The sequence below is a fragment of the Panthera pardus genome, unplaced genomic scaffold (assembly GCF_024362965.1).
Source record: "Panthera pardus isolate Hobbes unplaced genomic scaffold, ASM2436296v1 HiC_scaffold_3, whole genome shotgun sequence".
Lineage (NCBI taxonomy): Eukaryota > Metazoa > Chordata > Mammalia > Carnivora > Felidae > Panthera > Panthera pardus.
The window spans coordinates 28,835,638-28,850,871 of record NW_026526876.1 but is presented as its reverse complement, the minus strand read 5'-3'; the positions used below and the strand labels follow the sequence as shown (position 1 = coordinate 28,850,871).

General features: G+C 38.8%; 1 protein-coding gene across 9 annotated transcripts in view; it reads left to right on the top strand.

The window, feature by feature from the left end:
* The window catches only part of TLK2 (tousled like kinase 2), a 113,184-nt gene that overhangs the window by 42,861 nt on the left and 55,089 nt on the right, over positions 1-15,234 (top strand). For all 9 annotated transcript variants that reach the window (XM_019466633.2, XM_019466636.2, XM_019466639.2 and 6 more), the window contains one exon: positions 7,020-7,187. In XM_019466633.2, the coding sequence (XP_019322178.1) occupies positions 7,020-7,187 (168 nt within the window). The remainder of the gene's footprint in view (positions 1-7,019; positions 7,188-15,234) is intronic.

The window sequence follows — 15,234 nt, the reverse complement described above, 5'->3', positions numbered from 1 at the left end:
GGTCTTTAACACCCAAAACCGTGCTTGGCACATATAGCAGATACTCAGAGTTGTTGAAAAGAAGAATCGAGGGGCGCCTGGGTGGCTCAGTTCGTTAAGCGTCCAACTTCGGCTCAGGTCATGATCTCGCGGTCCATGGGTTCGAGCCCCGCGTCAGGCTCTGTGCTGACAGCTCAGAGCCTGGAGCCTGTTTCAGATTCTGTGTCTCCCTCTTTTCTGACCCTCCCCAGTTCATTCTCTCTCTCTCTCTCTCTCTCTCTCTCTCTGTGTCTCAAAAATAAATAAAGGTTAAAAGAAAAAAAATTAAAAAAAAAAAAGAAAAGAAGAATCGATGGATAAAGAATTATTTTAGTTTCTTTCCCCCTAAGTATTTTTTTTGTATTTTTTATTTTTAAAAATTTACATCCAAATTAGTTAGCATATAGTGCAACGATTTCAGGAGTAGATTCCTTAGTGCCCCTTACCCATTCAGCCCATCCCCCCTCCCATGACCCCTCCATTAACCCTCAGATTGTTCTCCATATTTATGAGTCTCTTCTATTTTGTCCCCCTCCCTGTTTTTATATTCTTTTTGTTTCCCTTCCCTTATGTTCATCTGTTTTGTCTCTTAAAGTCCTCACATGAGTGAAGTCATATGATTTTTTTCTTTCTCTGACTGACTAATCTCACTTAGCATAATACCCTCCAGTTGCATCCATGTAGTTGCAAATGGCAAGATTTCATTCTTTTTGATACTCCATTGTATGTAGGTATATATATACATATATACATATATACATATACATATATATATATGTATATGTATATATGTATATATGTATACATATACCACATCTTCTTTATCCATTCATCCATCGATGGACATTTGGGCTCTTTCCATACTTTGGCTATTGTTGATAGTGCTGCTGTAAACATGGGGGTGCATGTGCCCCTTCGAAATAGCACACCTGTATTCCGTGGATCTATGCCTAGTAGTGCAATTGCTGGGTGGTAGGGTAGTTCTATTTTTAGTTTTTTGAGGAACCTCCATACCGTTTTCTAGAGTGGCTACACCAGCTTGCATTCCCAGGTTCTTTTGTATTTTTTGTTGAAAACAAAGAAGTACCTAAAACATGAGGCTTTTAATGCAGGAGTTTGGTAAAAACTACAACTCATAGCTGGCAAACTAAGAATGATTTTTAGATTTTTAAAGAGTTGTGGAGACAGAAGAATATATCGCAGAGATGTTATATGGCCTGTAAAGCCTAAAATATTTGTGTGGCCCTTCACAAAAAGGAAATCCTTATAAAGTTAACTCCATATACTCATTCCTTAGGTCAAGAAGTAAAATATTTCCAGCACCCTGGAAACCTGTGTGCTCTTCTCTGATTACAACGCTCTCTACCCTGGAAACAGCCACTGTTCTAACTTTCGTGATTATAATGTGCTCTTCCTTACAGTTCGACCATGTGTGTATCCCTAAACAATATAGTTTTGTTCTGTCATTAAGTCAGTTTTGTTAATCATGGCGTTTAATCATAGTTTTTAAATTTTCTGTATTCTGATTTTTGGTTGTTTGTCCTGGCAGTTACCAAGAGAGGTGTATTTATTATCTCTCATGATTGTGCGAGTTGTTTCTTCATGTATTTATAGTTTTGCTTTGTGTATTATTAAGTGACCCTTCATCTCTTATGATACTTTTTGCTCTAAATGCATTTTATCCAATATTTAATGTATCCAAACCATTATATGGTATAGATATTTCCATTTTTATACTACCAGCCTTTTCATTATGTTTTCAGTATACTTGACAAATAGTTGAATTTTTCTTTATTCTGTCTAAAGTATTTTTTTAACGTTAGCTTTTATTTTATTTTATTTTATTTTATTTATTTTTAACATTTATTTATTTTTGAGAGACAGAGAGAGGCAGAGCATGAGCGGGGGGTGGGGGAGAGAGATTCAGAATCTGAAGCAGGCTCCAGGCTCTGAGCTGTTTGTTAGCACAGAGCCCAGTGCGGGGCTCGAACTCGTGAACTGCGAGACCATGACCTGAGTTGAAGTCAGGTGCTCAACCAACTGAGCCACCCAGGCGCCCCTTTAGCATTTATTTGCCATCTTTTAATGTGTTTTCTCTTCATGCTGCATATTCTCTTTTCTTTCATTTCTTGCTTTATTTGGGTTGTTGTTTTTTTGGGGGGGCGGGTTAATCATTGTGTATTCTCATTCTCCACTAGAAGCTAGGTCCTGTTCGGTGTTTCTCATAGAAATTACCACACATATCTTCAGTTTGCCAAAGTTTGATGTTAATAGTATCTTTATCCTCCTCCCAAATAAACAATGACCTCAGAACATTAACTCCATTTACTTGCTACTAACTTGGTGGTGGTGGTGTATGTTTGTATTTTGCTTTTGTTTGTTTTTTTTTTAGCCTCATAAAACATTATTAGTTTATATTGTCACTGTTCGTCTATTTGATACTGTCAGTGTTCATTTACCTCTTTCTTTGTACTTCTTTTTTGCATCTTACGTCTTCTACCTAGGGTCCCTTTCCTTCTACCTGAAGTATTCCTTTAGTATTCTTTTATATGTATCTGCTGAGGAGTTAATTGTCTAGGTTTTGTTTGCTTAAAGTACTTAATTTTGCTTTTATTCTTGAAAGATACTTTTGCTGTGTATATTTTTACATTGGCATTTTTTTTCTCTTAACAGCTGAATGTATTATTACCATCTTTTGACTCCCATTGTTACTACTGAGAAAACAACTTTCATATATCTCTCATTTCTTTGAAATTACCTGCTCTTGTTTTCCCCTGGCTGGTCTGCAGTTTCACTATGATGCATCCTTTTATTTCTCTTGTTTGTAATGTGTTAGGGTTTTTTGTTGGGTCTTGTACCAGTTCTGGATAATTATTAGCCATTGTCTCTTCAGATATTGTCTCTGCCCTGTTCTCTTTTTCTTTTTCCTATGAAATTCCAATTAATTGTGTGTCACACCATCTCACCTTATCACTTTGCCTTTTGACTTTTTTCTACTTTCTCTTAGTCTCCATTTGCTCCATTCTGGGTAGTTTCTTGCCTTTCTGGTCCCAGATTCTCTTGTTTTGTTGCATCTAATTTGCTGTTAACCTCACTGAATTATTATTATTATTTTTTAATGTTTATTTATTTTTGAGAGAAAGAGCGCAAGCAGGGAAGGGGCAGAGAGAGGGGGACAGAGGATCTGAGGATCTGAAATGAGCTCTGTGCTGACGGCAGTGAGCCTGATGTGGGGCTTGAACTTGCAAATGTTGAGATCACGACCTGAGCCGAAGTTGGACACTCAATCGACTGAGCCACCCAGGCTGTCCAACTGCACTGAATTGTTAATTTTTGTTATTGTGTTCCCTGCTGATACTTTCAAGTTTGTCTTTTATTTATTTATTTAGTAGAGTATTTATAATCTGTATTTGATAATTCTGGCATTTGATGTGTTATGAATCTATTTGTTGTCTGTTGTTTTTCCTAGCTGTTGCTCAGGGCTTTATTTCTTTTACGCTTCTTTGGTTTTTTGACTGTGTGCCGCTCATTTTTCCTGAAAAATTATTTGTGAAATTTCTTTGAGATCTAAAAGATGTGTTCCTCCAGGGAGAATTTTTCTTTGCTTCTTCCAAATGCCTAGAGATTTTACCCATCCAGTACTACTTTAAACCACTGAATTCATGGCTTGCATTTTGTTTGATTGGTTTATTTTGTTTGTTTGTTTCAGCTACCCAGTCGGTATTGATCTGGATTGTGTTAACATTTCTCAGGGGAGCCCCCGCTCCCTGTATTGCCAGGGCAACTTCCTTGTAGTTCTCTGAGGGTGGAGGAAATTTTTCTCCTGGTTTACATTTTCCCTTAGAGTGTAACCCTTTGAAAGTCCTTGAAGCTTGAAGTGCGAAGGGTTTCCTTATTGAACCCCCTGCCCTCAGTGGACTTTGGCCTGTGATGATCCGTTTGGCACCTTGTGCTCTGTAAGCGGGATGGTCAAGATCTGCAGGTACCCTTAGGGCAAATATGATTTTAATGCTTCATTTAAGTGTCTTGCATTCCTAATTTCCCTTAGATTTTTGCCCTGGCAGATCCCTTATTTTATCAACTCTTCAATGCTTTTAACATCTTTTTTCCCCCATGTTTTGTCCTGTTTTTATAATCATTTTCTAAGGGAAGGTTAGTTCAAACATCCTAGCCTGCTGTATTTCCAGAAATATTCTATAAAATCTTTCAATCCTTGGCAAACATTTATTGAGTACATAGCAGAATGATTAATTTTAGTATTGGGGCTTCGGAGATACAGTCTCCCAAGTAGTGCAGATATTGCTGTGAATGGGTATCACAAGCACATTGGAGCCTGAATTTAAACAGTTGCATTTGGTTGGGGTAGGAGTGTTGGTCTCGAGGAGGTGGACTCTGCTTACAGATTAAAAACCTAAATTCTTTTGTTGGGATCATTTTGGTTAGTTTATTTTACTTTTATTTTCTAAAATGAAAATGTTAGTTTTTCCTCATGAAGGGATACATACATGTTGATTATGAAAGTCCAACCATTCAGGTCTCCTCCAGAACTGTTATTAAAGGGTTTACTGGGCATATATGTGTGTACCTGTATGTTCATATAATAGTTTCCTAATTTCTGTTGTTTTATTTGTTTAACCAGTATCCTGTAAACATTTTTTTTGTCCTCTAAATAGTGCCGTAACAAATGTCCGTGTGTGTGTGTGTGTGTGTGTGTGTGTGTGTGTGTGTGTCTTTCACATTTCTTTTCTTTTGCTTTGGATAAATTTCCAAGCTCTAATGCCCTAGTCAAAGAATATGCTTACTTTAAAATGTCATCACATAATTGCTAGCAGATTATCAGCAGTTCGCAGGTCCCAGTTTCCGTGTACCCTCCTAATACTGAAGTTTATCACTGTAATTTTGTCAGTGAGAAGAATACCTTGTTTTACCTTGCATTTCTTCATTAGTGATATTAAACATTTTCATAAGTTTAATGGCCTTTTGGATTTCTCTTTTAACACTTCTATAAGTTCTTTGCCTATTTATTTATCAGAGTGTTTGTTTTTTTCTTCCTGATGAGGAGCACATTATTTATTAAGGTTGTTAACTCATTGTCATTTATATGGTAAACATTTTTGCCTATTTATAATTTTATCTTTTAACTTCAGGTTGACTTTTGCCGTTCAGGAGTAAAAATATTTGGAGTCAAATTTGTCACTGTTTTCCTTTATGTTTTACTGGTTTTATGCTATTCTGAGATATACCTGAATGGTTTGTATTTTTAATATCATGTTTAAAAAGTCCTTCACCACTAGAAAGTCATAAAAATACTTGTTTGTATTTTCTTGTAATTTTTATGTATAAGGAAGCAATCTACTTTTCTACTTTTTTCTGATACCTATACAAATACCCTACCATCTATTTAGTAAGTTCCCACTAATCTGAAATACAGTTTAATCACAGATTATATATCCATATTATAGGGGTCTGTTTCTGAGTTTTCTGTTCTGTGCCACTGGTTGATCTGTCTGCTCATGTACCGGTATTATACTGATGTGGTCTTGCTGTTTTGTGGTATGTTTTAATAACTAGTCAAGTTTCCCTGCTGTTCTTTATCAGAAGTTGTGTGGCTAATTTTGATTATCTTTCCGAGTGAACCTTAGAATTAATGTGTGAAATTCCACCAAATCAACTCCCAAAAGAGAGCAAGAGTGACACTGTGATCACTGCACCACTACAGCACTCTCTCGTAGCAGGAGAGAGAGAGAGAAAAGAAAAACAAAAGTAAATAAAAAGCCACATGCGTTGGCTTTTAAAGAAATTTGACATTTATAAAATTTGAATGCAGGCGCATGGTATTACCGTGTAGATCCTCTTTTACATCTGCCAGTGAATCTGTAGTTTTTCTTATATGTAATCTCCATATTTCTTAAGTTTATTTCTAAACTTATTTCTCTCGTATAGATTTTTTGAAATTTTGAATCTGCTTTTTCTTCCATTATATATTCTGGTAATAATCAATTATTGGTATATGGGGAAGCTGTTGTTTTTTGTATATTTATTTTATATTCGACCATCTTACCGAGCTCTTATTTGTTGTTTTTCAGTTGATTTGCTTAGTTTCCTTTGTGAATAGTTATATCATCCAAAAATGACACTTTTTAATCTTTAATATTTCCCCTTGTTTATACCTCATTCCCCCCCTTATCACATTGCTAAACCTTCTGAAATAATGTTGAATGATTGTGATATTAATGTGTTAACCCCTTTCTAGTTTTCTTAACTTTCTTGAGAGTGTCTTTGGTATGGCACCATTAATTTATGTTCATCTCTGAAAAAAAATACTGTGTTGTATTAAAGATGGATACTCCCAGTGTTTTTTGTTTTTGTTTTTAAGAGTTGCCCAACAATGTGCAAATCCTCTTTTGGCATCTAAAGGGAAGAATCTTGATATCTCTGCTCCCCAATACTAATGTAATGAATTATATCGGTAGATTTGCTAATGATGAACCATCCTTACATTTCTGGAATAAACCATACATAATTGTGTTATATTATTCTTTTAGTGTTCTGTGGAAATTGTGTTGCTTGTATTTATTTTCGATTTTTGCATATAAGTATAGCATGGTAAGGATAGAATTGAGAGTGAAATAAGCTTCCTGTAAATTAGGGGACAAATGTCTTCATCCTCATTTACCTACAGGATAGAAATAACATTTCCTTTGTAGGTTTGAAGGTATTGTGAAGTCGATTTGTTGAACTCTGCAAAGTAAACTGCAATTTCAGTTGTAGAAATACGGAACAATTAAAATTGTAAAATACAATTAATTTTACAGAATTCAAGTGAGATACTGTCCCAGATTTACAGATAAGTTATAATCCAGCGACAAACATATTTGTTTTCAGAGAAGGTGTTTTTCAAAAATTACTCTTCTGTGCGCTGTGTTTTAATCCATTATGTGTTTTGGCAGTTTCTGGCTGCTTTCTCATGTAATCCGTGGGGTTTCTTTGATGTTTTGCAGCGGCGGGTAGAGCAGCCCCTCTATGGCTTAGATGGCAGCGCTGCAAAGGAGGTGTCGGAGGAGCAGTCCGCTCTGCCAACCCTCATGTCGGTGATGCTGGCGAAGCCTCGGCTTGACACGGAGCAGCTGGCGCAGAGGGGAGCTGGCCTCTGCTTCACCTTTGTGTCAGTGAGTACCAAGGCTGACCTGATGCAGATCCGTGTTGCCCTCGAGCTCCTTGATGGAGTTTGGGGAATTATGTTCGTGAAGAGATGATGCCGTTACTAACTGTGTGCCTTCTGAAGGTAGCGTGGTTTTCTTCAGTGTCCCTTGGTTCCAGGGAGCGAGAGGGACTACTCTGTTAAAGTCTGGGCACACCGTGGGAAAGGAAATACGGTTTTAGGTTGACAAAGAAGTGAAGAAGATACAGATCGAATTCCGTTACGGCCAAAGTACTTGTCTAATTAAAATCGCCAAACTCCAGGCGTCACTTATTTGAAGCAGCGTGTAGGTCAGAAAATGTTAGCAGGTAGGCGGGCATTCTGTAGTGTGTGTGCCAGTCGGTCTCCCCTCCGTGGTACTGGCGTGACCTGTACGCTTGCCTCCTCTCACCTCTTCACAGTGTTGGGACAGATACTTTTTCCAGGAGTATTTGGCTACCTGTTTGCTGTTCTCAGCTTGCTTCTTTCTCTCTCCTTGGAGAACAAGTAGGTCTGACCCCATTTTTACTTACCAAATTATCTAGTGCAGTTTGACTCCAGAGTTGTTATTTTTCTTGGTTTCTGTGCCCCACCACAGATGATACAGAGCAAGGGAAAGCCCCGTTACCCTATTCTTCCATTTTTGGGGGCCTCTTTCAGAGCTAAAGTCATCACTGATCCAAATTTCTTTCTCTTCTCCTGGTTCATTCGCTCCACTTGTAACCTAAGTTTTCTCTTTATTTGTTTCGTGGATTCTGAGTCATTAATCCACATGCAGTTGTATTCAAAAAGGCCATGAAAAGGGTGGGTGCCTTAAGGAAAGGAAATAAAAATTATGAAGTAATTAGCGAACCATTGGGCACAACTTGGAATACTTTCTTACAGTTATTATTGCTTTTCCTCAAAGAGATATTACAGCTTTTTTTTTTTTTTTAATTTTTTTTCAACGTTTTTTATTTATTTTTGGGACAGAGAGAGACAGAGCATGAATGGGGGAGGGGCAGAGAGAGAGGGAGACACAGAATCGGAAACAGGCTCCAGGCTCCGAGCCATCAGCGCAGAGCCCGACGCGGGGCTCGAACTCGCGGACCGCGAGATCGTGACCTGGCTGAAGTCGGACGCCTGACCGACTGCGCCACCCAGGCGCCCCGAGATATTACAGCTTTTAAACTTAGAGAATTTTTTAAGCATCAAAGGAATGGAGAGACTTCTTGTGTGAAGAGGGTCTAATTTTATCTGTGGGTGTCAGAAACACAGCACAAAATTGGAGAATTGACCAATACAGTCCTGTGTGTGGGCCTGACAGTAGTATGGCATAGTTTGTGTGAGAATGTTGTGGTGCTCTATAGTATGCTTACAGAGTGTGTGTCTGTGCGCGTGTGTAAAAATTACATTGTTTACTATTCACTGACCATTAAATCTTCATCTTCGAGCTAACTTTTCCAGGCAAAACCTTGGATAATCAGAGGTTTGTTTGTCCTTATGTTCTTTTATTGCCTTTTTGAAAGCTATTTCCATTTCACTTGAGGGGAGTTCCCTTTGTTTATTGCACGAATACTTACAGAATGCCCACTGTGTGACAGGCATGTAGCTAAGTACCCAGGATTTCGATCAGCAAAACTCGGTCCCCTATTGTGAGCCTTCCAAAAAAGGTATTGGGATGGGTGCACGTGGATAACGGCTTCCTCAGTCCTATCAGCTAGTGCACTCAGGCTGTCAGAGGAGTGCAGATGCTATAGCCAGATTGTTCTCATGGAAGGGAGAGATGGCAGAGAAGAGTAAGAAATGAACGTGTCTGAAGAAGGAACAGGGAAATAAATGTGAAAAACAAAGGCTTAAATGGTTTGGTACCGTTCTGGATCTCTCTGCTTCTCTGCAGTTCCAGCCAGGATATAAGCTTAGTAGTCTAAAGAAAGAAGAAAGCAAAAGAGTTAACATTAACATATTTAAAAAAACGTTTTTAATAAATAAAGACCAGCAGTTTCCTGACAAATAGGCAAAAGCTATTAATTAGCAGGCAGTTTTACGGGGTAGGTGGAGGGAAGACAGATGACTAATAACATGAAAACTGCCTAACTTCAGCCGTGGAGAGATGCAAAATAAAACAAGGTATAACACTTTTGACCTGTCAGAGTGTTAAGGATTGTTACATTTGATAATTCTCAGTGTAGATTATAGTTTAGATACACATGCAAGTTTTATACTGACTCTAAATTGGTGCAGTCTCTTGGGCAAGTTGGTTTGTATCCGAGTGTTAAATTTACATGTCCTGGACCCAGGAATTCTATTCCCATAAAACTATATGAAGATGTTTATTGCACTGTTTATTATTGCAGAAATCCGGAAGTGGTTTCCCTTCACCGGTGTTTCACAGGAACTTGTATCGAGGGTGTCTGTGGCCTCCACACTGCTGCACCCAGTGATCAGTCCTCAGAATGTATCTGTCCGGCATGATTCATTAGCCATAACTGATGACTCCTTTCTCCAAGCGCGTCCTCTTGTGCTCCCCTCCGCTTCCACTCTTTTTGTTCTTTCTCATTTCCCAGACCTCTAAACAGTGGAGTGCCCCAGGGCTCAGTCTTCAGACTTTTGTCTACCTTTATTCTCTACATAATCTCATTGAGTTTCTTTGCTTTAGTTATCACCCATATGCAGAGCACTTCCAAGTTTATATCTCCAGCCCAGAGCCCTGCCCCGAATTCCAAATGTATGTAGTCAGTTGCTTCTAGACTTTTCTTTATGTCTGATAAGCATATCAAACCTAACGTGTCCAGAACTGAATTCAATCCAAACCCATTTCTTCAACAGCCTTCCACATCTCAGTAACTTGTCCATTCTCTCCTTCTAGTTGTTTAAAAACCATGGAGTCATTCTTGTCTCTTCTCTTTATTTTATATCCCAGTTACAAATCCATCAGTAAATCTTACTATTACGGTTATGTTCAGATTCCTACTGCTTCTAACCTCTTCACTACTCCTACTACTACTTGAACTAAACCGTTGTTCCCCACTAAGGTTATCGTAGTAGCCTCCTAACTGGATTCTTTGCTCCTACCTTCTTTGCCTTTTAATCTGTTTTCAACCGATGAGAGTGATTCAGTCATGTTTGCTCAAAGGTACTTAAAATGGCACATAAAGACTTGCGTGGTCTGTTTCTCACCACTTGGCCATCTCTTACTGCCACCTCCCTTCCTTACTAGGTTCCATCCACACCGGCCACCTTGCCTTCTCAAATACTACCTGGCATGTTCTCACCTCAGGGACTTTACACTTGGTGTTGCCTTTGTCTTAACATTCTTCCCCCAGATAGTAAGTCTGGCATGCTTCTTCAGTTCTTTGCTTGAATTTACCCTATTAGAGAGGCCTACCCTGATCACACTCTATTAAATAGCAACTCCTCCTTGCCCACTCCACACAATGTCTACCTCCTATGCCCTGCTTTGTTTTTCTTCTCAGTCTTATCACCAGCTGACCTGCTATAATTTACTTGTCTGACTCCTCCCCTGCCCCCACTGGCATGGAAACTCCATCAGGTCAAGGACTTTGCTTTGTTCGCTTTTCTTTTTTAATGTTTGTTTGTTCTTGAGAGACAGAGCATGAGTGGGGGAGGGGCAGAGAGAATGAGGGACAGAGGATGTGAAGCAGCCTCCACACAGAAAGCCGCAAGCGCGTGGGGCTTGAACTCGTGAACCCTGAGATCATGACCTGAGCCAAAGTTGGACACTCAACCAACTGAGCCATCCAGGCTCCCCTGCTTTGTTCCTTTTGATTTTCCAGTACCAGAACAGGATCTACTCTAACACACTCTCAGGGCAATTATGTGTTGTGTGAATTGATAAAGGCATCCTTCATATAGAGTCTAATGGAATGTTATACAGTTGACAGAAGAAGTGAGAAAGGTATATACGCAGTTGACCCTTGAACAACATTGGGGACTGGGACACCCAACACCCTGCTGGCAGTCAAAGATCATGCAGTATAACTTTTGACCACCGCCCCCCCCCCCAACTTAACTATTAACAGCCTGTTGTTGACCAGAAATCTTACTGATAACATAAACAGCTGGTCAACACATACTTTGTATGTTATTTATATTGTATACTGTATTCTTGGAATAAAGTAAGCTAGAGAAAAAATGTTATTAAGAGCATCATATGAGGGGTGCCTCCGTGGCTCAGTTCGTTGAGCATCTGACTCTTGCTATCAGCTCAGGTCATGATCTCATGGTCATAGGACCAAGCCTCACATCCATGCTGAGCATGGAGCCTGCTTAGGATTCTCTGTCCCTGTCTCTCTCTGCCCCTCTCCTGCTCATGCTCTCTCAAAATAAATAAATAAACATTTTTTAAAAAAGAAAAGAAACTCATAAGAGAAAAAATACACTTACAGTACCTCACTGTATTTACTGAAAAAAATCTTCATATAACTGGACCTGTGCAGTTCATACCCCTGTTGTTCCAAGGTCTACTGTATATGCTGACAGAGAAAGATGTCTAGATAGGTGTTGATAAATAAAAATAGCAGGTGGCAGAATATCGTGAGTTCGATCCTTTTTATTTTTATTTCTTTTTGAGAGAGAGAAAGCCTGAACGTGAGTGGTGGAGAGGGGCAGAGGGAGAGGGAGAGAGATAATCTCCCGGGGAGGCGGGGGGGGGGGGGGGGGGGGGGTGCTAGATCACATGACCCTGGGATCATGACCTGAGCCCAAGTCAAGAATTAGATGCTCAATTGGAGTGAACCATCCAGGCACCCCGAGTTTGATTCTATAAATATCTAAAATTATATTGTTAATGTAATTTTACATGTTTTAACATAGGAAATTCGATTTTTTCTTCTTTTTATTGTAGTGTAATTAACATACAGGAAGTTGATTTTTTAAATTGTAAGATAATATAAAAAATTTTTTTTTTTAATGTTTATTTTTGAGAGAGAGAAGGAGACAGAATGTGAGCGGGGGAGGGACAGAGACAGAGGGAGATGCAGAATCTGAAGCAGGCTCCAGGCCCTGAGCTTTCAGCACAGAGCCCTATGCGGGGCTTGAACCCATGAACCGTGAGATCATGACCTGAGTTGGTCTGACGCTCAACCGACTGAGCCACGCAGGCACCCCGTAATACAATTTTCTAAATTGTAAAACTAGTATATGTACATTGCCCACAAAAAAATTAAAATGATGGAGAAGAGTCTTTCCTTTGCAACCCTCAGAAATGTAACTACTGTCCAGAGTTTGTTTTAGATTTTCTACTGATTTACTGTTTTAACTTCAAATAATGTATCTCTTTTTAAAAAAAAATTTTTTTAATGTTTATTTTTGAGAGAGGGAGAGACAGAGTGCAAGCTGGGGAGGGGCAGAGAGAGAGAGGGAGACACAGAATCTGAAGCAGGCTCCAGGCTCCTAGCTGTCCGTACAGAGCCTGACACGGGGCTCGAACTCATGAACCGTGAGATTATGACTTGAGCCGAAGTCGGACGCTCAACCGACTGAGCCACCCAGCCCCTAAATAATGTATCTCTTAATTAACTATAAACAAGATCTCCCTATCCTCCATTATTTTCTAAATTTTTTTAACGTTTATTTATTTTTGAGAGAGAGCGCACGAGCGAGTGAGGGAGGGGTAGAGAGCCAGGGAGACACAGAATCTGAAGCAGGCTCCGGGCTCTGAGCTGTCTGCATAGAACCCAACGCGGGGCTCTAACTCATGGATGGAGAGATCATGACCTGAGCCGAAGTAGGACACTTAACCAGCTGAGCCACCCAGGCTCCCCTGTCTACTCTCCATTATAAGAGATGAATTTAACATACAAACTGTCACCCAGCTGCTTTCTCATCTTTCAGTTTTTTAGTTAATGTTACGTTGTAAGTGTGTGCTATTTATTTTTTATTTTATTTTATTTTTATTATTTTATTTTAACCATAATTTAGTATTTTCTGTTTTCCAAATTCTTCTATAACTTTGAAAACACTTAAGGAACGTTTACAATATTATGACGGTTTCATTATTAGGCATTGCAAAACCAAGTCGTTGTGTTGGATTCACTGAGAAAACCATCCTAGTCATTGATGAGTTTTGATTGAATGAGACAATTCTAATTGTCAGGGTCTTCTGAATTTTTTTTTTTAACGTCAGGTTTATTATTTTCTTGAAGGCTGCATCTTTTAACATTACACAGGATATTCTTAAAAGCTTGGGTTTTTAAAAATGTACTTTCATATTGTTTTATGCTGAAGTATTTTAAAGTACATTTCAGAAATTCTGAACGCCTATCTCTGAATGACTTAACAGGTATTTTCTAAGAAATATTGATATTTTCCTAGATAGCGTGATTAACATTATCACACTTACCTTTTATTGATGTCTATTCTTATGTAAAATAGAACTTTCCTGTCAGCATCTGGGCCTCTTTGGCTACATTGACTTACAGTTCTTCAGAAAAGCAGGTTAAATGCTTAGTTCTTACCTTTTAATTACCAATTTTAATTTTTTAAATAAAATTTTAATTTTTAAAGGAAGGAGGAATAGCTGTATGAAATGTTGACAAATAACTTTCTTTTTTTTAATGTAACTTTTTTTAATGTTTATTTTTGAGAGCGCATGTGTGTGCATGTGTGTGTGTGTGTGCACACACACAAAGGGGGGAGGGGCAGAGAGAGAGAGGGAGACACAGAATGTGAAGCAGGCTCCAGGCTCTGAGCTGTCAGCACAGAGCCCAATGCGGGGCTTGAACTCATGAACCACGAGACCATGACCTGAGCCAAAGTCAGACACTTAGCCAACTGAGACACCCAGGCGCCCCTAACTTTCTCTTCTTTGGTTATCCTTATGGTCTCATGGATTTTTGAGGATGTGTATCTGTAAATCTAATCATTCCTCCTGGTGCTCAGCTGCTCACAGCCTTTTTTATCCTTTCATCATTTAATGAACATTTTGGTTGTTTCCACTTTTTGGTTATTATGAATGATACTGCTGTGAACATTCATGTCCAAGTTTGTATAGGCGTATGTTGTCATTTTAGGTATGTGCTAAAGAGTGGAATCGTTGGGTCTTATGGTAACTATTTCTTCAGAATTGCCAAACTGCTTTCCAAAGCAGATGTACCATTTTACAAACCCAGCAGTAATACATGAGGGTCCTCCACACATCCTTGTCAACACTTGTCATTATCTGTTGTTTTGATTATAGCCATCCTAGTGGACATGAAGTAATATCTCATTGTAGTTTTGATTTGCGTTTCCTGAATACTAATGATACTGAGCACTTTTAAAATTTTCTTATGGCCATTTGTATATGTTCTTTGAAGAAATGTCATATAAATCCTTTGTCCATTTGTAAATTGAGCTATTTTTGTTGTTGTTGAGTTGAAAGGGACCCATGTCAACTATATGATTTGCATGTATTTTCTCCTGTGGGTTGTTGTTTTACTTTCTTGAAAGTGTTTGAAGCACAAAAGGTTTTAATTTAGAAAAAGTCCAGTTTATCTTTTTTCTTTCGTTGCTTATGCTTTTAGTGTTTTAGCTAAGAATACTTAACCTGACATAAGGTCATGAAACTCTACTTCTGTATTTTCTTCTCAGTGTCCTTTTGGCTCTTATATTTAGGTCCGTGATCCATTTTGTGTTATTCTTTGTGTGTGGTGTCAGAAAGGGGGAGGGGGGGCAACTTTATTCTTTTGCATATGGATATCCAGTCAGCCCCCCCTGCCCTCTCCCACACCATTTGTGTGGAAAGACTATTGTTTCTCCATTGAATTATCTTGTCTTGGCACCTTGTCAAAAGTCAGTTGACCATAAATGTAAAGCGTTTATTTCTGGACTCAAATTCTACTCCATTGATCTATATGCCTATGCTTATGTCAGTACTACAGTCTTAGTGACCATAGCTTTGTAGTAATTAAGTTTTGAAACCAGGCAGTGTGGTTCCTTCAACTTTGTTCTTTTTCAGGATTGTTTTGGCTGTGGGATCCCATGCATTTCCATAAGAATTTTAGAATCAGCTTTTCAGTTTCTGCAAACAAACCACCTGGGATTTATGGCAGTTG